This window comes from Lemur catta, chromosome 12, assembly GCF_020740605.2.
Source record: "Lemur catta isolate mLemCat1 chromosome 12, mLemCat1.pri, whole genome shotgun sequence".
NCBI classification, from domain to species: domain Eukaryota; kingdom Metazoa; phylum Chordata; class Mammalia; order Primates; family Lemuridae; genus Lemur; species Lemur catta.
Window position 1 is genome coordinate 39,176,011 of NC_059139.1, and position 23,633 is coordinate 39,199,643.

Consider the following 23,633-nt stretch of genomic DNA (forward strand, 5'->3'; position numbering starts at 1 on the left):
GGAAGATCTTCATATTAACAGTTTATTCTTCTTGGTATATCATTAGCAACCTTTGCTATACAAAAATTTCTGGAGAATTTTTTAAAATACTGATTTCTGAGTTCTACTCCCAGAGATTTAATTTTATTTTATCTCAGGAGGCCTTAGCATCAATGTCCTTTTAATGGTACCCATCTGATTTGAATGTGCAGCCAGGGTTGGAGAACCAGCTGCATTATTTGATATCTTTTTTTGAGGTAAATAAAATGAAATCTTAGTAAATGAATCATACGAACAAAAGTTTTCTGTCTTAAAACTCTAATGAAACCCTTTTAGGATTACTGCCAATCCACATTTCATAGTATTCTGATAGTTTAACCAGGGATTCCAAGCTCTCTAGAACTAACATTTTTATGATTTACCCCCTGATATCCATTTATTACATGGTTTTGGCAGGATAGCATGGTGATTAAAAACATAAATTATAGTGAAGCTGCTTAAAATCTCTGCTTCAGTTTTCTCATCTATGAAATGGGAATAGAAATAGTAATAGCCTCATAGGGTTGTTGTAAAGAAAGTCCTTAGAGCAGTACCTGGTTACTGTTAACTCCTGAATATTTTTAGAGAGAGTAGGAAGAGAAAATACCTCATATAAGGGAACTTGAGTATTGATAGCATTAGTAGTAAGCCATTAGAAGATAATAGTTTTTCTTCATTTAGTTTTATATTATTGTATGTATTTTTATTATTGTATTATTTTATGCATGTCTGTCTACTTTTGTTTAATTAAAAGAAGCTGAGATTATGATATTATGTGAGGAGTAAAGAAAGAAAATACAATAAACATTTTTCCTTTTATAGAATCGACGGACTGTGGCTTCAATTAAGAATGATCCTCCTCCAAGAGATAATAGAGGTAAAATAAAAACTTATCTCTTATTTTGCCTGTTGACTTCTTACTATGTCCCTGAAAAGGTAAATCAAAAGTAAATACTACCCTTGATGATGTTATTCATTTAAACTTTACGTGGCTACTTTTAAGATTGATATCTTCTTAATTTCCGAACACAATATCAATAATATCAAAAAATGATTTTAAAAATATATATGATGAATATGCAACTCCATGAAATATGCAGATTTTATTCATCTGATTTATTCAATAATTTGCAGATTGGAGGAGAGTATTATGAGAAAGGAAGGAATGGGGCAGGAGTCAGTTAATTGGTTGATTTCACAAAGGTAAACTTAATCATCACGACATTTATCATGATTTTGTGGTTAATGGGCTTCCAAAAAGGATCATGGTTAGCTTTGGAGTGAGCTAAAGAAAAGTTGCACGGACGCATAAATTGTGTAGTTAACTGAAGGTCTCCCTTCATTTATTTTCAGCCATGAGATGAAAAATGTAATTAATTTCTTTTCTACTCTTCAGCGGTTCAAAATTGTCCTTTCTGATAGTCGTGGTTTTCTCTGTGGGGTGGTGGAGCAGGAGAGACAGAAGTGTTAGAGGAGAGATTAGAAGTAGAGGGAAAGTCCTTCAGTTTAAACACTATCCTTTGAGTCTTGTTAAAATTTATATTTCTTTATAAGAGTTTATATTTAATTTTATATCATTTTTTCACATTTATAATATCCACACTGGGAAATTCTCTGCTGAAGATTAGCGTATTTGCAAAGAGTGGGATTTGGAATATAGTGAGGGTTGAAGGACTTTAAAGTTTTACTCTCTGTATATCTGAATAGTGTGAATTTTTAAAAATGTGAGTGCATTTGAAATTTATATTTCACACGTATTTTAGGAGGATTCCTTTGGAGTCTGAAATCTTAAGACGTGGAGGGGTTCACATATATATTTTTAAATGATTATTAAAAATCAAGCTTGGCTTTGGTTTTTATGTAAGTTATTCAGATTGAGTTTTATAGTTAAAATTACATTTTTGAAACTAAGTCTGTACATATTACATTGCAAACCTATTTAGCTTGTGTCTGTTTATTAATAGAATTGATTTATGTGGGTATAAATGAAATTACGGTGTGTATAAATAAAAAATTGGCTATTTACTGATGTAACTTTTAAGTGTCAGTTTTTTTGAGATGTCTCTTCCTTTTACCAAAGTTAGCTTTTACAAATTTTCTGTTCTGAATTTAAAACTTTTTTACTTACAGTGATTGGTTCTGCACGTGCACGGCCTAGTCAGCTTCCTGAACAGTCTTCCTCTGCACAACAGAATGGTAGTGTTTCAGATATATCTCCAGTTCAAGCTGCAAAAAAGGAATTTGGACCCCCTTGTATGTAAATTATATATCAAGGATTCAGTCAGTCATTTTGGGCATACATGTATTCTCTCTTGGTCATTCTTAGAAGTCCCCAAATGGTAACATCATTGCAAACTTGATTGCAGATTTCTTTTTACTACTGTGGAAAACTTACTTTTTTTATTATTAGTTTAGTCTGTTAATTGGGTTTTTAAATGTATATTTTGGATCAAAAATTTTTTCATGTGAAATTTTTTAAGTTTTTCAATTGCTTTGAGTTTGAAATTCTGGGCACATGACAATATGTCAGATGTTTCAGAAGAAAGTCTTGTGCTTCTTGATCCTTTCAGTTTAAAGATCTGTGATCTAAACCAAGAGATGACATGTATCAATATGTCTGAGTCATTTTTCTGGACTCTCATTTGTATATTGTCCTGTTCCTAGTTTTGATAAAGAAGCTCATAAGTAGAGCTCATGTAGTTGTTATAGGCATGCTTGTTACTGTGTACCTTTTTTGTGTGTATGTGGTGAAATCATATGTAATATTTTTTAGTCTAAGTACAGTACTCTAAAACAGAAAACTATTCATACTACAGCTCATCTTTTTCTTTCAGCACGTAGAAAATCTAATTGTGTGAAAGAAGTAGAAAAATTGCAAGAAAAACGAGAAAAAAGGAGACTGCAACAGCAAGAACTTAGAGAAAAAAGAGCCCAGGTTTGTAACGTAAACATGTATTTTCTTTATGCATGAACCAAAGATTAGACTGTATTGATGAAAGTGATTGACTTATGAAAAAATAGTTGAAAGATTCATTTAAAGAACTTCAAGAATTCCTTAAATTCACATTGAGGAATAATATAGACTCCTGTGAAAATAAATTACCATTACAGATTTTCATTTTGTTTACTTTTCATGTCTTAGTATGTGTTAGCCTCAGAGTTAGCCTCAGTGTTTGTTCCATTATGAATAATAAGCCATTGTGTACAAAATTGTAATGTGTACAGTATAACATTAAAGAATAATAGGCTTTTGATTTTAAAATGGTAACAAAACTATTTAATAGCAATAGGAAAATTGCATAGAGTATTGGTTTTTTATCCCCCTACAGGTCTTCACATACTAGAAATTGTGTTATTGTACATGTAACTCCTCTAGTGTACTGATACCTGTTACATTCTTAGAACTTATTTGCTGTAGTAAATCATCAGTATTATTTATTTAATAGTCTGTTCAAATGCCCTTAATCATGTTAAATTACCACTTCAGATGTTGTGTAGTGAAAATGTAGACCCAGTATAATATTCAACTTGAATAAATCAGCTTTTATCTGAAGGAGACCTGAGTATGGCTAATTGGGTTTTGAAATAAATAGTACACAAAATAGATTATCTACTGATATTTAGCACAGATGCCACCTGGTGTTTTGTGTGGGTACTTCATAATACTTACACATCTTCTTGATCTCTTAATTCTCATTTCACATTCTGCTTCTCAGTTGACATAGTTGGTGTTATTTCCTAGGTTAATTGAAAGTAAGTTTCAGTAACAGTTTTGCAATTTAATTACATTCAAAAGAAATCTGAATACGATACATGAAAAAATCTGACTTCTTAGAATGTTCAATTATTTATTATTCATGGCTAGGAGAGGCTACTAACTATTGCTATTTGTATCTTAATCTGTATTTTCTCAGTTTTGAAGCAAAAAAGTAAATCACAGTCAGCATTCACTAATATGAACTTAAAAGATTTTTAAAAATTATCTTGGCTCTTGATTTCTTTAAGTTCTATGTCCTCTCAATTTGGGGCTGTTTTATCATGCCTTAGTTTTTTTAGAGAGTCAACAAAGATAGGAAATGAAGATAAGGAAATCCATATTTCTATTAATACTTTGCTGAAACATTGGATTAAGAAATTAGAAGAAAAATCTGATTAAATGAATTTTTCTAGAATTTCAACTTGAGTTCTTTGCCAGTGGTTAAGATTAGCACTATTTCTCTTTTGCTCCATTTTCTAAGATAATTAAGGTATATGTTTAACAGATGGATTTTTGAAATAGATAAAGAGTGGCTTTATTGAGGAGCCTTTAGTTTGGAGTTAACAGAATACATGTAGACTAAGAGAATTGTTTTTAATATGGAAGTGATTCTGAACATATTGTTAAACCTGAACCCTGAAACTATATAATATCTTCAGTTTGAGTTTGGGCTTGGTTATGACAGATGACACAATCTATTTTAATTTTCAAACCATATATAACTGTAAATGCAACAAGTACAGCATTATTGCAATTAGAATAAATGGTGAATTCTGTTTTGTAATAGGATGTTGATGCTACAAACCCAAATTATGAAATTATGTGTATGATCAGAGACTTCAGAGGAAGTTTGGATTATAGACCATTAACAACAGCAGATCCTGTAAGATTCTTTGTAAACCATTACTCTGGAACGTTTTATGCTTTAAATAAAAACATGTTTGATACTCACTAAATTCATATTGCACTTAGCTATATAGTTTTTCCTCTCCTTATGGTTGCTCATTCCCCATGTTTTAAGAAGAAAATCAAGAAATCATCCACATTTATGCTCATTTCCCATAATTTGATATATGAGACTTGCTACCCACAGAGATGTCCTTTTCAAAGCAAAGCTTCCTTGTCTTTGGAAGGGCAGAGCAAGAGTTCAAGGGGTGACAGCAGAAGATGCAGTTTCCTTTCTAACCATCAGTTGTACTTTGATCTCAGTTCCAAGCTTATTTTCTCTTTGGCTTGGGCTGTAGATCCCACCATCATTCCAATTTACTATTAGTAATTTGTTATTTTTAAATAAATTTTATTCTGTCTTTTAACAGTAAGGGATGGTTGTTGAGGGCTGCAGTGGACTAGAAATCTAGTACTGGAAAAAAATGTTCCGCTTTATTTACTCAACTCCTTTCTGTTAAAGAATGAAAACTTACTAGATAGGGAATAATTGGTACTTATAAAAATAATCCATCTGACCTAGGAAATACAGAATGTGTTAGTTACAAAAAATACATTTGTGTTAGCCAGGTGTATTATATAGAATTCAATAGAATTGTTCATAATATTTGTATCCCATATATTTTAGGCCTTGCTACCCCTCCATGTGTTTCACCTACTAAATCTAGGCTCATGTTTTAGAACAGGAATTGGCAAACTTTTTCTGAAAGAGGCCTGAAAGTAAATATTTTTGACTTTGTCACAACTACTCAACTCTGCCATTGTATTGTAAAAGCAACCATAGATGATACATGGGTATGACATTTGTTTTAATCAGTGTGTTTCAATAAAACTTTACAGAAGCAAGTAGTAGGCCAAATTAGGTCTGTAGACCATGCTCTGTTAATTCTTGCTTTATAATTATTATTAAATGGAGGCGTGTATGTGGAACATAAGTTTTATGCAAAAATACTTAGGTATAAGAATTGGCAAATTTAATTGTTCAAATTATTTTTCTCGATAATCTTCAGAGAATACTGTTTCTTGCTTGTAGTTATCTCTGCCAACAAGTTTCCCTATAATCGACCTGAAAAAATGCCACTTGGTAGAATAGAAAGTTTTACTTTTGTTGGGTACAGCACATCTTCAAGTGTATAAGGCAGCTTCCTAATGTGAACTTAATGCTACTAAAAATAGTATACACTCTACAAATTTATTTTGTAAGGTGATGGTTTACCAAATAACAAAATAAGCAAGTTTCTATTACACTCAGAATTTTGGAAGTAATTGTGTCTGACAACCATTAAAATTTGTGTAAAGCTAATTTGTTTTTAAAGCTTACCTATTATATTTATGCTATGTATAAATTTCTGAAACCCCTGGAGGAAATATTACATAGTTAACTTTTCAGTGTTTTACATAGCACTGATAATCACTGAAATAAAATATTTTTTATTCCTAGATTGATGAACATAGGATATGTGTGTGTGTAAGAAAACGACCACTCAATAAAAAAGGTATTATGCTTAATAAGTTCTAATAAAAGGTTGATTTTATCTTATTTGTAATGTATTTTAATAATAGCACAAATCAGATCAGTATGGAAAATGTAAATAATTTCCTTTCATTTGTACATATCCATTATGCAGATTTCTATGGCTAGACTTGTTGGTTTGTTATTGCTATATGCTATATTGCTATATGAATCATTGCCATTCCTGCTTCTTACTTCACAGAAATCTTGATTTTTTTTTTTTACTTTGTTTTTGAAATATTTTGTCTTATTGAGTAGTATGTTTATGGGATATTATCTTCATATTTCCAGAATTTACTACTTTTATATAAATTCTCACTACTTGAAATAATTTTTGTACATGAATGTTGTGAAAATTACTGGGCATTGATTTTCATTTATTCTTTTAGAAACTCAAATGAAAGATCTTGATGTAATCACAATCCCTAGTAAAGATGTTGTGATGGTACATGAACCAAAACAAAAAGTAGATTTAACAAGGTACCTAGAAAACCAAACATTTCGTTTTGATTATGCCTTTGATGACTCAGCTCCTAATGAAATGGTTTACAGGTAGGTAAATTCTTAAGTCAGAATTCTGTTCTTATGCCATGTTCTTCACCACTCTGAAACTTACATTAATCTTATAATATTTATCCAGAGGTGCGATACACTTTTTCATTCTGAGTTTAGACAAAGAAAATGTCATACATGTTATCATGAGTATTAACACTTGTTCTCTTTAATGTTCTCCAAAATCATAGTTTTCATTGCTACTTGCTAATTAGCTTATTATATACATATCACACATAAACTATATATGTAGATAAGAAATTTCTAGAAAATGGTAACCTCTAGGAATAGAATGTGATGAGGACTTTTAATTTTTACCTTTTAATTCTCTGTACTAGTAAAGAAATTTAAAATACCTGTTGTTGTCAATCATTAATTTGTCTGAATCTTTATTTAGCATGTACCACCACTTAATATGAAAAAGTTCTGTAAATCTACTTGCATTTGCCTGATTTTATCATCTTTAAGCTTGGAGATGGTTTTAGTACATGAGTTTCTTGTATGTTTTTATATTCATCTCATAAACAATTCAAATGTATATGTATCGTACACTGATATCCCAAATCTTTGTGCCAAACTTAAGTTTTCATCAGTTTTCAAACATTGATTTCTAATAATTATAACAGATAGTTTTAGCAGGATTGTTATTTTAGTCTATATTGACTGTCTATTGTAATTACTTGGATGCTATATTTTGTTGCCCTTGAATTTTATAAAAATGACTGGAAAAGAGAAAGTTAGTTAATAAGACTCCTAAGAATTAAAGGTGTGACAAATAAAATACTGTTGAGACCAAATTCATTGGTCTTCAGCCAGTAAATTGGAAGTTCAGTTGTAAAAGAAAAAGGATAAAATTAAAGAACATATGAATGCTAGATAGAGATATTGTGAAGAATGTGTTTAAAAGGAAATTATAATTGTAAATTGGCCAAGCACCCAATTATTATTAATGTTAAGAGACAGGGTCTCACTCTGTTGCCCAGGCCGGAGTGCAGGAGCACAGTGGCACAATCATAACTCACTGCGGCCTCGAACCCCTGAGCTCAAATGATCCTCCTGCCTCAGCCTTCTGAGTAGCTGGGACTACAGGCTCACACCACCACATCTGGATAATTTTTCTTCTTTTTTGGTAGAGATAGGGTCTCTTGATATTGTCCAGACTGATCTCCAACTCCTGGCCTCAAGTGCTGGGGTTTACTGGCATGAGCCACCACACGTGGTCTATAGATTCATGTCTGCTTGTTTGACCAGAAATTTTTTCTGCTGCTTTTGTTCCACGCCTTCTTCAGTTTTGCCTTAAAAACAAAAGAGTTTTATAAAGTATTCCACTTGTAGATTTTTTTTTTATTGTACTTTTTAATAGTCAGTGTACTTTTCAATACTTCACTCTGCGTTTCTTATCCCTTTTCACCTTATTTTAACTCTGGCTACGGGTTATAGCAATATGTCTGAAAAAATAATCCAAGCCATAATATTTAGGCATCCTTTTCCTGAAGCAAGAGTATCAACTCAGAATTCAATGTCTTATAAGCATAATTTTTATTCTTTTCCCTTAAGTATAAATTACTTGTCTACATTCAAAGTAATCATCATTTTTCCACTTATTTACATGGTCTGAAGATAAGTTTTTACAATTTTTTTCTCTTTTTCTATTGAGATTACCACTTTTTTTAATTCTATTTCTTTTGAAATTATAATTGATACTTTGTTTTCATTATATATGCCTTATTGTGCTATTATTTATTATAGAATTATTGACTGAAGTTATGCTTTAAGTAGCTTTAAGTAATTCTGGGATATGGTTGTTTAAAATTTTTAGCAAAGATTTGTTTAAAATTTTGTTGTAAGTTTTATTTATTAATAAAATACTTTGTATTACTTGGTATTACTTTTGTTATTTAAATATTGGCAGCACATTCTGACTGATGCATTTTCTTTTTAAGGTTTACTGCTAGACCACTAGTGGAAACTATATTTGAAAGGGGAATGGCTACATGCTTTGCTTATGGGCAGACTGGAAGTGGAAAAACTCATGTAAGTAATTTATTAAAGTTACATCCTGGTATGAAGTTATACTTTCTTTTCCTTATAACTTAATTCTGAGACTTAAATCCTTAAGACTTATTCCTAAATAATGTCTACTTATCTTCATTTTAAAATACAGACGATGGGTGGTGACTTTTCAGGAAAGAATCAAGATTGTTCTAAAGGAATTTATGCATTAGCAGGTAACGGTCCTTTTTGCATATAATTTGGAATATTCTTAGATACTATTCAGGTCGCTTTGAAATAAGGCTTGACTATATTGTTCACCAACTGTAATGCTTTAGTTACTATATATTATGATAGTTACAGGTTATTAGATTGCTTGAAATGAACTGTAAGATTGAGTTTTGGGAGGCAGAAGTCTTGATTTTATTTGTGTAGGTGGACTCTAGCACATTTTTGGAGGTTAGTATTAATTGTTGCACAGCTGAATTGTAAAAAGCTGTTTGGTATGGTATGAGAATAACCTTATTTTGACCATCTATGATTTCATGTTATTTATAAGAAGTAGTAGCATCCTTTTATGGAATATGGAAGCTTCAGTTACTACTATTTTTTTGTAAAATTAAATTCACTTTAGTCTTCATTTTTATTGTTGGTATTATTATAGTAGGTAATGATTAACTGATTCTTCTAAAAATAGAAAATTTGAGTTGCTTTTTAAAAATATTTGTTCTATCTAATTTTCTATATATGAAATTCTTGGTAGCTCGAGATGTCTTTTTAATGCTAAAGAAGCCAAACTATAAGAAGCTGGAACTTCAAGTATATGCAACCTTTTTTGAAATTTATAGTGGGAAGGTAAGTGGGAACTTGTTTTTTGTTTTTATTTTTTAAAATTGTGGTAAAATGTACATAATATACATTTTAACATGTTGACTATAAGTTCAGTAGCTTTAAGTACATTCATATTATTGTTCAGCCTTCACCATCACATATTTTTATGTATATATGGGATTTTTATGTTAGAGTTTATGTTGTAAGATTTTTTAAAAATGTCCTTTGAAACTTTCCAGTGTCAATGTTGAGCATTATTGTTATTCTAATAATTATTATTATTTTAATCTCTGAAATATTTTCAAACTCTGGCTCATTTCTATAGAACTGATTCTTTTTTCTGTAAATCTAGTTTTCTAATTTGAATATGGTTTTTCTTAGGTGTTTGACTTGCTAAATAGGAAAACAAAACTAAGAGTTCTAGAAGATGGAAAACAGCAGGTTCAAGTGGTGGGATTACAGGAACGGGAGGTCAAATGTGTTGAAGATGTACTGAAACTCATTGACATAGGCAACAGTTGCAGGTAAATCTCATTTTAATTAAGAAAAGAAACTTTAGTTTTAGATACTTCAGGTATAGCATAAAAACAAAGTGAGGATATCATTCAGGACACCTTGGAAGTAAAAGTCACTGCTCCTAAAAATTTTCATTACCTGTAAATTTGAGTGACTTCTATTATATTGATACTATACTGCAAATATATTAGAAATATGCCAGATTAAATTATATAAATCTGGTTATATTTAAGTGTTATCAATTGAAAATATCTCATCTCCATTTAAATGATGAAAACTGGTCAAATAGTTGTTTTTTGTTATTGTTTTTAGTGAAAATACTGTGGTTTGAACATGTAAATTGAAGTTTTTATGTATCAAGATGTCTTTAATCACATTGTAGAACATCTGGTCAAACATCTGCAAATGCCCATTCATCTCGAAGCCATGCAGTGTTTCAGATTATTCTTAGAAGAAAAGGAAAACTACATGGCAAATTTTCTCTCATCGATTTGGCTGGAAATGAAAGAGGAGCTGATACTTCCAGTGCAGACAGGCAAACTAGGCTTGAAGGTGCTGAAATTAATAAAAGCCTTTTAGCACTCAAGGTAAATAAAATATATTTATTTAATCATGAAAGGTCTTTTACTTTTGACTTTCATTTTCTTTACTCAGTTTCAAAACAGTACTGGTTTTACCTAATAAAAAGAGAGGTTTTCAAAATTTAGATGTTTATGACTTACAGTTATAGATTTTATTGTACCCCAAATTTTTCCTTACATACACTATTCATTCTTTTAGATGGGATATAGGATATGTTAGTTGGCAGGCCAATTCTGAGGCTACCGAGGTAGATTCCAAGGGGCCTAAATCAGTCATTTATTCTTATAGGAGGGCAATAACCACAGACTCGAACTAAGAAATAGTTTCTCAGAAAAACATGGAATGGCTTTCAAAAAGTTAGGCCGGGTTATTATATCTCTTCCTTTAGTAGAAAAGCAAAGATAAAGACTAATAAAGTATCTGTTTTTTCTTTTGGAGTGCCACTTTAAAATTTTAACTTTTGACAGTTATCCTACTGCCTGTCACTTTTAAACAGTAGTCATAGTTTCTAGAAGTATCTTTTGGAATAATAAAGTAGGTTTTGTTGTTGTCATTTTTCATTTTCTTGGCTAAGCACTTACGGGAATATCTATACTATGCCACGAAACTGTTAGTAGAATTTTCAAAGCTGATCAGACCTTAAATATTAGAGTTGGAGTAAGAAATCTTTTAAAATATGTAAATTAAGATTACTCTTTATGAGAAAACTTAATTTGTGAGACTTGTTTTCTTAATTTTCAGGAGTGCATCAGAGCCTTAGGTAGAAATAAACCTCATACTCCTTTTCGAGCAAGTAAACTCACTCAGGTGTTAAGAGATTCATTCATAGGTGAAAACTCTCGTACCTGCATGGTAAGTTTGCATTTGTTTTTTGCTTTATTTGTTTTATTTTAATCCTGAAGGAATAACTACATATTATTTGTGGAAAATTTATAATATATGTTAATGACAGTCATTTGAATCATTTTATTGTGAGAGATGTAGTGATAAGATCTGATCCCTGCCAGTCTGATAAAGAGGATTATATTGCAGTTACAGTTTACTCTACTAATTCCAACATCTGGGTCTGCTTAGGGCTAGCCTCTTGATTTCTTTTTTTCTTGAGTATGGGTCACACTTTTCTATATCTTCATATGTCTAGTAATTTGGGTTTATATCATATGTATTATGAATGAATACTTTGTAGAGATGCTGGATTCTTTTATGTTCTGAATATTAATTGGGTTTTGTTGTTTAAACAGAAGTTAACTTATTATAAACTCTTGTCTCCCCTGTTGTGGGCAGCAACTGGAATTGAAATCTCTATTTAGTTATTTTAGACTTAGCTGTGTTACTTGTAGCTTGCTTTGTGTATGTCTAACTCAGGAGTCAGCCGGAGATTTGTGCAGTTTATATGTAAAATTAGGGTTTCCCTCTCTGTGGTTCTCTCCTTTCTGAGACAGACTTCACTTTTCCAGCTGCTGTGATCTTGACTCCCAAACTATGTCCTTTAGTTGCTTAACCGGGGAGACTGCAAGTGTCTTCTTTTTTTAATTTATTTTTTATTTTTTAGAGAGAGGGTCTCACTCTGCCACCCAGGGTGAAGTGCAGTGTAGCTGATGATAGCTCACTGTAGCCTCATACTCCTGGGCTCAAGTGATCCTTCTGCCTCAGCCTCCCAAGTAGCTGGGATTACAGGCACACATCACCACACCCAGCTAATTTTTAAAAATATTTTGTAGAGACAGGGTCTCCCGATGTTGCCCAGGCTGGGTTCAAGCAATCCGCCTGCTTTGGCCTCCCAAAGTGCTAGGATTATAGGAATGAGCTGCTACACCTGGCCTAGACTGCAAGTTTCTACTCAAGTTTTATTAACTTGTGTGATAGCAGCAGAACTTGCCCTCTGGCAAAAAGCTGTTTTTTTTTTTAAAAAAAAAGGTGTGTGGGGGCAGTCACTCAGTATTACTCCCTTCTAACCTCCTCCGTTTTCTGCTAGATTTGGATCATTTTCTTGTGCCTTCAGCGTTGTTTATATTTTAACTGGGCTTTATAATTATTATCTTATTATCTGATTATGGGTATAAGATAGCAAATTATCTTGGAATGGAGATATCATTAATAAATCTTTATTTTTAAATAACCACAGTAAAATTAGACCTCAGTGAGCTTTATGTCAGTATTATTGTCTTGATGATTTATAACATTTTCTTTACCTTTGCATTTTTTTCCCTGTAGATTGCCACAATCTCTCCAGGAATGGCATCCTGTGAAAATACTCTTAATACATTAAGATATGCAAATAGGTATGAGAGTTCTCTATTTTGAAATTTGAGGGTAGCAGTAGAGCAGTGTATAGTATAATTTAATATCTGATAAGGCAAATCTTGCTACATTGTTCTTTCAATTTTCATGAAATTTTTTTGCATGTTATTCTCTAAGATGATATTTAGAATGATTTTGTCAAGTTCTAAAAATAAGTAGAAAATGTATAATTTGGAAAGAATGCAAATTCTTCTTATATTAAGACTAAAGTAAATGAGTATTAAGGGACATCTGTTTCTTAAGTTGTTTCGCTATGCTGAAAAATATTCCTGGTAATATTAAATGCTATGTATGGGAAATCTAGGGTTTGAATAAGAAGTTATAGCACAGTTCTTTCTGGTCCTCTCTATTGGTTACATTTTTTTATTCATGTTAATAGTTTATAAGCATCAATAGACAACTGGGTTATTCCAGATGGAAGGACAAAATGCATTATAGGCTATTAAAGGAGTTTATTCCTTAGAGTCATGAAATGCCCCTGAAACTTTAACTTATGATGGGCATATTTATATTTGTTCCATAGGTTTTTTTTTTCCCACTGCTCTTGTTTTGAATGACTGCTTATATAGTTTTAAATTTCTGTTATCATATGTCACATTTCTGATTTTAACCTAGAGGTAAAATTCCTCTTTAGAATCTGTTTCTAGTGTAGAGATTCTCTTAAGTTTGCTGGACAAAAGTATTTGTCCTCTTTCTTTGTTTTAATCATTATGGAAGTCTTATTTTTAATCCTTTGTTAAAATGTGAAATGCATATGCATACAGAAAAGTACCCAAAACATAAGTGAATAATTTAATGAATACTTACAAACTGAAAACTCCTATCATCAGACGGGGAAATAGACCATTATCAGCCCCCCAAAAGGTTCCCCATGTGCTTTTCCCTGATCACAAATCCTAAATAACATTCCTAAATCCACTGATCTCTACCTTAATATAACCATTGTCCCAACTTCTGTGGAATAATTTTCTCATTTTTCTTTTTAAAAATAATTTTACTACCCATGAATGTATCCCTGAGCAACACAGTTAGCTGTATTTGAACTTTACATGAATGGGATCAAACCCTTTGTTCTATTGTATCATGTTGCTTTTGTTTCAACTGAAGAGATTTTTTTACATGGTAGTAAATACTTCTGGAAAGTATAAACCTATTGATTTTTTGTAAAATGGTATTAAAATATAATAGCTTCTTTAAAAATGTAATAGGACATTTATAAATATAGAATTATTGTATTTTTTAAAATTTAATCCCTTTTGAAGTTTGAATTATGAGCTCCTAGCTGCAAACCCTTGTTGTGTTACTTTTAATTGATCTTTGTCATTAACATTTTTGGTATGTGGAATTTTTATAATTAATTTAAAATGCTTCTTATTTCAAAATTGCTCATCAGGGAGGTGAAGAAAAGCTTAGTGTAGTAGAATCTTACCATATTGTAGAATTAAAACAAACAAAACCTCTCAGTGTCTTAAGACTTCAGACTGCAAAGGATCCCCCCACCCCAAATATTGTGAAAATGGTGTGTCTGACTATTCCTTTGATTCATTTAGGTCAAGTAAAATGTTTTAACCTATTCCCGTATAATGTAACTAATTTGCAACATGACTAACCATTTGGGACAAATAATTGTCTTACTTTTATTTCCAAATCTCTAGGAATAAGGATTTTCATCCTCCCTTGATAGCTAGCTCATGTCAATGTTTTATGACCTTAAGAATCAATAACTTTTTTTTTTACAGTTTTTTTTTACAAACAGAATTCATTCCTCTTTAATATTAAATTTACCTCACATTATTTAGGCCAATATTTTGAGGTGGTGGTAGGTACCATTACATTAAAAGTTCCATATTTTTAGGAATTGGTTATCTCTGAAGTGTTTAAACTTCTTGTTTTTAAGACTTAGCATAGTGATTGAAGAGTGTTACTTCTCAAAACAAAATTATACCTGCTTTACTACTTAATGGCAGCAAAGCCTCAGGAGAGTTACTTAACCTCTCTGTGCCCTTGTTTCTCATCTTTAGAATGGAGAGATTAATGACCATGTCCATCTTAAAGGATTGTTTTGCGGAGTAAGAGAGGTGATCTGTGTGAAATAGCACAGTGCCTAGAATATATTAAGTGCATTTATCATTATTCCTGTTGCTACTTTAGTGAGCAGTTCTGTCTTAAAAATTCGGGTTAGACAGATATGAAAGCAATGTTTTTTTCATATCCTTATTTAGTCAGAATCATATGCTTTGAAAGTGTTTTATGGGAATTAGGGGATAGTTTGTAACAGTACACATTGCTGCTAAGTGATTAAAATGACAAATCCAGTTGCAATCATATGACAATTTAAGGTATTTTAGAAGAGAGTAGAGGGGAAAACTTTTAGAGTGGAAGGAGTGGTTGTCTCAAGGAAAAAAAGATAGTATAATATATATGAGAAACAGACAGTAGCCTCTTATCATGAAGCAGAGTACAATCTCAGGGTTATAGAAGAGATTGAAGTGATTAGGTCTTGAGTAGAAGGGTGATTAAGAGTTTTTAACAGCATATTTGAGGAATATGATTCCTGTATATAGTTTGGCTTGGGCAAGAGAGGTTTGGATAGAGGAGAAATGTGTGCATGGGGCTAATGGGGTGTCTAAATTAGGAGATTCTGAAGCAGATAAGAAATGGGGCTGGCAGTGAAAAGAGTTCAGTTAGTATTAGAAATTTAGATTTGTCAGCATATGTGGTAAATAAACTTTCCAAAGTGACTGTTTTAAAAGATAAAGGCAGATGAATCCAATACTGAACCTTCGACGGTAGATATTATCAATAGATTAAAGAATGATTAAAAGTAGAAGAAATATATTAGTTTGATTTATATTATATATTATTGGTTTTTGACTGTTTGAATCTATAAAGAAAGGAATTTCATCTAGTTTGACCTGAGAGAAGTGATAAGGGAAACAGAGAATAAGGTTAGTATATTGAAGTGCTTAATACATAGGGTTTGTACTCAGGGCTGGGATTTAATTTTAGTTATGCCACATTCTCATTGAATGACCTTGGGTAAGAGACTTTATTTTTCTGAGTCAATTTTTCTCATCAATTAAAGGGAGATAATATCACAAGATTGTTGTAAGGACTAAATAATGCCTAAAAATTACTAATCCTAATAAATAGTACCTATTGCTGTGAACTGGGGTTGGCCCAAAGAAAAGTAATATGTAACTATTACAGATGTTAGCAAAAGTAATTTTTTAGAAATTCCATTGCTAAAGGCTGTTCTTCAGCAAGGATTCATATGAATCACCAACCACAGAAAATTGAGTGAATATTTTTCTCAGTTAGACCAAGGATGTTTCATAGCTAATACCATTTTGGTGGATGCATGGCAAACAAGTTAATTCATTACAAACAATGGATGCCTTAGAGCATTTGGACTTAATTCCCTTGTGTTCTGTTTGAAAACTGCAAAAATGTTGAGGTCACATTAATGCTATTAATAATAAACAAAATAGTCATGGTACTGACCACATTAGAAAATTAGATCATGTCATTGTGTAGTTAAATAAGGGGCATTTCAAATTTAGGTGGTGATCTAGTTAAACTTCTAGGAAGGATTGTGAGAAAGGGGAAAATACACCAAAAAGGAAGGATTTAGGACTATAGAGTAGGGGATCAGGACTTCTTAAAAACTTCTTTAAATTGTTTTTTTATGAAATAATATTCTAAATACATTGTCACAATATTATATCCTTTTTTAAACAAATAAAACTAAATGAAAACTTGCAATGTGATTGCTGTGTTTACAAGAGCATTTTCTTTTAATTTGTTGCTGTTTTGGTACTGCAGAGTAAAGGAGTTTGGAATTAGTCCATCAGACATTCCCTTCTCACAGGGTAGTGGCAGTCGCCCTGATCTCTCTCCTTCTTATGAGTATGACGACTTTTCTCCTTCAATTACCAGGTCTACTTCATTCTATACCTAAGATGTTTATTTTAATAGTTTCTTTTGAACTGTGCTTTGTATAAACATTTCATTTACTTCTTTTGTCCTGGGCCATTTTAGTTTTCATTATCGTTTCATTTGCCAGGTGGTATTTGTACTGCATGATCTGCATTCTTATGTCCTTTATTAATTTATTTTCTTTAAAATGTTGATTTAGAATTCAGGCTTCTTATTTCCCTCTCATATTTTTTAAGGATGATGTCACTTTTGCACATTTACTATTAAAAGACAAATTGTCTTGCTTGAAATGAAGAGTTTACCTTTATTCTGTATGATCTTATAACTTTCCTTGTCTACAAGGAAATAAGGATCATACTGACTTAGAAAGTGTACTCTCTCCCAGATGTGTAAATTTAAGTATAATGAGTAAACATTTTTTAAATGATAGAACTTAGAATCTTATAATCTTTATACATTTTGGAAATAAAATTTTTTCACACATAGCTAATTTAATTGAGCATTGCAACTACTAAAAATCTGCAAAGTGTCAAATTTTCTGTTTTGGCAATGATCCATTCATTGACCTAATTGCCACTGTTAATGTTTTTCAGTTTGTATAATTTAATTGCAACAACAGTTTCTTATTTTCTTTGAAATACTGAGTCTACATACTTCACTAATTCTTATTTGTTGTGCACAATAATTATATTTGAAGTAATAATAAAGTGACCTAAAGTTAAACAACCGAACATCCCTTTAGTGTTTCCACAGATTTCAGATAAATTTGACCTATAAAGGTGACATCATCAATCTTAGTATGTTAATTAAATTACATTTATATTGAATAGTTGGTATTTTCTTGTTTCTCTGCGTGGGTGTTTGTTAACTTTGGATACCACTTATGTATTTATAGGGTGAAAGAATTGACTGTAGATCCAACCGCTGCTGGTGATGTCCGTCCAATAATGCACCATCCACCAAACCAGATTGATGACTTAGAGACACAGTGGGGTGTGGGGAGTTCCCCTCAGAGAGATGATCTGAAACTTCTTTGTGAACAAAATGTGAGTGACTTAGTATAATTGTAATTGATCTAATCTTAAGTAGTTCATTTCATCAGTAACAGAACTTAATAACTGAAAACTATCATCTAAATCAGGGGTCAACATACTATAGCCTTTGGGCTAACCATCTGTTTTTTACAAATAAAGTTTTATTGGAATGTAGATGTGCTTATTTACTTATGGATTATCCTGCTGCTTTTTTACTACAACACCAGTGACAGAGACCATATGGCTCACAAACCCAAAACATTTATTATCTGAAGAAAGTTTACCAACTCCCTGATCTAAACTTTTTTTCCTTTCCTGATTTTTATACCAATATTAAAATTTGAGGATTTTAAAAATTAACATAGGGGAAAACAACTTTAAGAATTACACATACAATATATAATAAACCTTAAAAACAAAAGAAGTATGGACATATATGTATTGAAAGGATTCATGCACTGCATTAAAATAAAATATGGCAAAATGCTAACATTTATTAAATCTGGTTGCTTTTCTATAAGTTTGAAATTTTTAATGATATTTCATACTTTAAAAATTTGATTCCCCAGTTACTGAAAAAATAATAAAATACATGCTCATTGTATAAGGACAGAACGTATGACAAAATTTAAAATAAAATACATATAAAATTTAAAATAATACATATACTTTCACATAATTGCTTTTAATATATTGAGAGGGTGCTTTTCTGTGAGATGTAAAAGTTATTTAACTTTATTTTTAAAATGTATATTCTGTATAGTTTCCTATGGTGGCATTTTTTCTTCTTTTTAATTTTTAAATTTTTTGTAGTAGTCCAATTTCTTCTTGGTAGACATTTTCTTATAATGTTAAAAGGTAGCATTGATTAGTTGCTTACTACATGACATACCTTTGGTAAGCATTTTGCTTATTATCTAATCCTAACAACTCAATGTGGTAGATACTATAATTGTCCCTACTTTATAATTTATATTCTAAGAAGTTTAAGTAACTTGACCAAGATTATACAAACAAAGTGCTTAAGCCAGGATCAGAGCCTATATCTTTGTTATTCCAGAGCCAGATTTTACATTAATTAAACTTATTGCTACCGTAATATAATATTCTTTGAGAACATGAAAACAGTATAACTTTAGTTATATTGTAATACTTTCTAGTGGATATTAAGGCCAAAATATTCTAGAGTAACAAATAGACATACTACTATTATGTTCCATATCCCTCTCTATTAAAAACAGGGCTTAAAGCAGCAGTTCGTAACCAGGGGTGATTTGGCTCCCCAGGGCAAAATGTATGTAGACGGTTTTGATTGTCTCAACTAAGGTGATGCTGCATGCATATAGTGGGTAGAGGCCAAGAATGCTGCTAAATATCATTCAGTGCACAGGACAGCATTCTCCTTACCTCATCCCTGCAAAATGTCAGTAGTTCCAAAATTGAGAAAATTTGGTTCAAAGTAGAAGTTCTAAACTTTGAACCATAGATGATAAAGAACTAAAAATGAGATCTTGGCTTCAGTCCATCACCTGTCTCTAGAAGTTTTGAAAGAGACTGTAGTTTTTCTTAGAATCTTTAAAGCAAACCCTGTATTGCACCTGGATATGGTACAAGCCAAAGATATGGAAAATCAGAACAAGACAAGCACTCCCTACAGCATATCTTTCTGTTTTATTTTTGCATCTATTGGGCCTCTGCAGGGCGTTAATTTGGAGAGGTTAGCTAGGTGACCAGAACTAATCCAGGGTTTTTGTAAGTATGACATCATGAGTTCTTATAGCCTTCATGTTTGAGAAAGTGCATTTCTATTACCTTTACTGCCCCTAGGGAATTATCTTGAGATGGTTCAGCGTTAGCCTTTAGTTAAGTAATGGTGCATGTATACATATTCTTATTAAGTGTTAACAAAGTAGATTAAAATGAAATAGTATCTGAGATAGGCTCTAGAGATCAAACTAATGCAGGCAGACAAATTAGAGGAATAATCAAATGCATTAGAATTACAGAAATAGAAGATATTTGTATAGACAAAAGTATTCAGAGTAGACTTTATGGAAATAATAGGAACTTGCCTTAGTATCTTGAAGCAAAGAAAAGAAAGAGAATATTCAGGGCTTGAAGGGTAGGTGGCCAGAAAAAATGAATAAAGGTGTATTGAGTGTGTGTGTTCATCAGAGAGAGAGAGAGAGAGAGAGAATATAGAAAATGCCAGCAAGTTCTTATGAAAAGCAGATGCGTATTTTCTCAAAGAGGAGAGTTCTTTGGCTAACTTGATTCTGTAAACTTTTAGGGATGGTATCTTATTGATGAGTCAAATGTCTGCTTATAATATTTTATTTAGCCAAAATATGTACATATGTTTGGAATCATGTATTTTATTTGAAAAATGATGCTTTTTCTGCTCATATTTTACAAAACAATCGTAAGTAAATTTTTTATGGTTGCCTTTATCACTAGCCACATATTGAGGAAATAAATCATTAGACACTGGGGTAAGGAAGCTCAAAAAAGAAAGCTAAGCTACAGTAGTTTTGACTTGATGTAAGACCACAATATGAATATGTTGTATATACAGTCAGTTGTCCTTTGGTGTATACAGATTGGTTCCAGGATGGCCTGCATAGACCCAAATCAGGTCACACTCAAATCCCTTAGTTGGCCCTGCAGAACCTGCATGTACGAAAAGTCAACCTTCTGTATGACTTGGGTTTTGTATCCCACAAATACAGTATTTTCAATCCATGTTTGGTTGATAGACCTGCATAGTCCAAATCTGTGTTGTTCAAGGGGCAACTGTATATGTGATTTTTATGTTGATGAATTAAAATTTTGGGTTGTCAATTGAAATTTCCATTAAAAATTGGTAAGCAAATTATACAGTATAATAAGGAAATTAAGATTTAGGAAGAGTTGAGTTCTTCAGAACACTAATTTGATAGTCACAGTAATGAAAGACATTATCTTTATATCACCTAAAGATGTTATCTTTACATCTCTTTTAAGAAAAGAAACTTAATAGAATATGAATGAAATTGTTAGTGAAAAGTAGAGAGTACTGAGGAAATATTTCAGTATGTTTACAGCCTGCAATAAATGTAGTTTTGAAAAGTTGCAGTATTCCAAAAGAGATTTCTTTTTTATAGTAATTCTGCAGTGCTCATATAATTAAGTTTGGGTTGTCTTATTGGAAGTTACATTAAATATTTTGACCCATAGAAATTATGGCTTTGCCTTTCGTATATATTTTAGTGGTCTTTACCATTCAAGCTTCCTCAAATTCTAAATGACATTTCTGTAAATGACATTGAAAAACTACTTTTATAACATTTAAAATAAAAACTTTATGTGATAATTTTTAAACTATTTTTATTTTAAGGAAGAAGAAGTTTCTCCACAGTTGTTTACTTTCCACGAAGCTGTCTCACAAATGGTAGAAATGGAAGAACAAGTTGTAGAAGATCACAGGGCAGTGTTCCAGGTAAAGTGAGAAAGGACCTTTCATCAAAATGTTTCTTGAGATAAATTAACTAACAACTTTCATAATTTTTTAAATAATCATACTAATTTTTAAAAAACTACTTGTTTGTATATATGTATATGTGTATTTGTAGGGCATATGACATGGCGATCTTTGAATAGAATGAATGATGGCTACGAACAACATTTCTTTGCACCATGGTGAAAAGTTCTACTTTATTTATCACCCTTTTCCCCCTTTATTTGTTTTTTGCAGCTGTTCCTTTTTTTTAGAGAAGAGTTGAACTGCCCACCACCATTCCTTTCCTCATGTTAGGCCAATTTATTTGATAACAGTAAGGAAAACTCTTCTAAAGGGTTTTGGAGCAGTTAAGGAAGTATCAGTCTTTGCAGAAAAGGTAGACTACTGCATTGATGAAGAGTTACTGCTCTCACTGTGCTGTCATGGCAGGTTGAGTGAAGGGTGTTATGTCCCTGCCTGTTGCAGTGACTCCTTAGGTGTTCATCCCATTATGTGTTCATATGTGTTCAACCTATTAAAAGCACTTTTACTGTATGATACCTCCCTCCCCCCGCTTTTTTTTTTTTTAAATAAGAAAATATTCTGGATGGTGATATTTATGGAAGTGAAGATATCATTTGGACATCTTTATGAAGACTGTACAGTCAGTTTGCCTTTCTTGCTTCCCCCTTTCCTGTAGTACTATGAATACTTTCTGAGAAAAAGTGAACAATAATCCAGTCCCCCTCATTGACCTATATTCTTCCTTCTAAAGAATTCTTTGTTTATCTGTAAACAAAATTAAGGTACTTCAGCTCTAGGTCATTCAAGCACCTGGATGAAGGGCTCAAAAATGAAAGAGAACACTTTATTTCAGATTAGGATGTACATTCATTAAAACTGTTAGGGTTTTAATCAAACTCTTATTATGAGAATTTCTGTAGAGGCCAAGGTGTTTAGATTAAGTTGAGAATGGACACTTGTAATCAAATTGTTGTATATATAAAGAAAATTATTTCCCACTCTGCCATTTTATAGATAAAGTTTCCCAGTTGTTTATTGGCAGAACCGGGTGTTCTGGCTTTTAATTCAGTTTCTTTTTACAATTCTCCATACCATTCCTCCATATTATGATCTGCCATTTTTCAGTATAGGGTTTTGATGCTCCCTGGTGGTCTCATGGTTAGAATTTGCTGCTTTCAAAATAGGGTTTTGTTAAACAAAAATTAAGTGTATAACTGAAGGAAAAGAAAAAAATATTGGAGTATATTTGTGGTTTCTAATCAATACATATATATTTTCTAATAGATAGGTATACCTAGGTTAACCAGTTTTGTCTGGTGATGTCTCGTAATTAGCCATTAAAGTGAATTGATGTTTGGAAAATTGAGATTGTATGCATCCTAAAAAGCTAGAAAGCACCTATTTTTAGTGTCTAAAAAGCTGTATCATTCAGAATGATCTGGCCTTGTTACTATTTATGTGATTTTTGACATTGCTAGAAAGCGAAATTCATAGACTCCACATACCTAAAATCAGTTAAGAATGAACTTGAAGCATTTATGAATAGTGAGTAGCTACTATTTAGAAGGTCATTTGACTCTTCTAAAATTGGCTATCCATTGGTCCCTTGTAGTCACAATAATTTTGAAGAGCTGGTATTTAGAATTTAGTGTTAGCTCTTGGCCCAATCAAAGTAAAGCCCCAACTGGATATGTTAACTGCAGATATCTTACAGGTTCTGGGGTACAGAGCCCCCATCAGATTGCTTAGTAGCTTTATCATGCCTGTTCTTCCACCTGTTTCAGGAACAGCTGTTTAGGTTTTGAGACTTAGTCTGCTCATTGATATTTACGTGTTTGATTCATTCCTTCCCCAAAATCCCCTTTCAAGGTAGAGTAAAAGTGAGAAATGAGGTGATCTTGCCCAGCCCATCTTAAATGTTTGTGTTCAAATTTAAGGAAATGCAGTTGACCCTTGAACAATTCAGGGGTTAGAGATGCTGACTCCACACACAGTTGAAAATATGTGTATAACTTTTGACTCCACCAAAACTTTACTAATAGCCTATTATTGACCAGAAGAAGCCTTACCGATAGATAACACAGTTGATTAACACATACTTTATATGTTACATGTATTATATACTGTATTCTTATAATAAAGTTAGCTGGA

The 23,633-nt window shown here is 31.8% G+C and overlaps 1 protein-coding gene across 7 annotated transcripts in view; it reads left to right on the forward strand.

Moving 5' to 3' along the window:
* KIF2A (kinesin family member 2A) overlaps positions 1 to 23,633 on the forward strand; it is a 62,725-nt gene that overhangs the window by 30,865 nt on the left and 8,227 nt on the right. For 5 of the 7 annotated variants that reach the window (XM_045566217.1, XM_045566221.1, XM_045566220.1 and 2 more), the window contains exons 4-18: positions 841 to 895; positions 2,149 to 2,271; positions 2,853 to 2,953; positions 4,563 to 4,658; positions 6,162 to 6,216; positions 6,623 to 6,785; positions 8,729 to 8,819; positions 8,950 to 9,013; positions 9,541 to 9,632; positions 9,990 to 10,132; positions 10,507 to 10,711; positions 11,448 to 11,558; positions 12,921 to 12,988; positions 17,842 to 17,992; positions 21,357 to 21,458. In XM_045566217.1, the coding sequence (XP_045422173.1) occupies positions 841 to 895; positions 2,149 to 2,271; positions 2,853 to 2,953; positions 4,563 to 4,658; positions 6,162 to 6,216; positions 6,623 to 6,785; positions 8,729 to 8,819; positions 8,950 to 9,013; positions 9,541 to 9,632; positions 9,990 to 10,132; positions 10,507 to 10,711; positions 11,448 to 11,558; positions 12,921 to 12,988; positions 17,842 to 17,992; positions 21,357 to 21,458 (1,620 nt within the window). Of the gene's footprint in view, positions 1 to 840; positions 896 to 2,148; positions 2,272 to 2,852; positions 2,954 to 4,562; positions 4,659 to 6,161; positions 6,217 to 6,622; positions 6,786 to 8,728; positions 8,820 to 8,949; positions 9,014 to 9,540; positions 9,633 to 9,989; positions 10,133 to 10,506; positions 10,712 to 11,447; positions 11,559 to 12,920; positions 12,989 to 16,832; positions 16,947 to 17,841; positions 17,993 to 21,356; positions 21,459 to 23,633 lie in introns of all 7 variants that reach the window. The other 2 variants (XM_045566223.1, XM_045566218.1) reach the window with 2 other exon arrangements.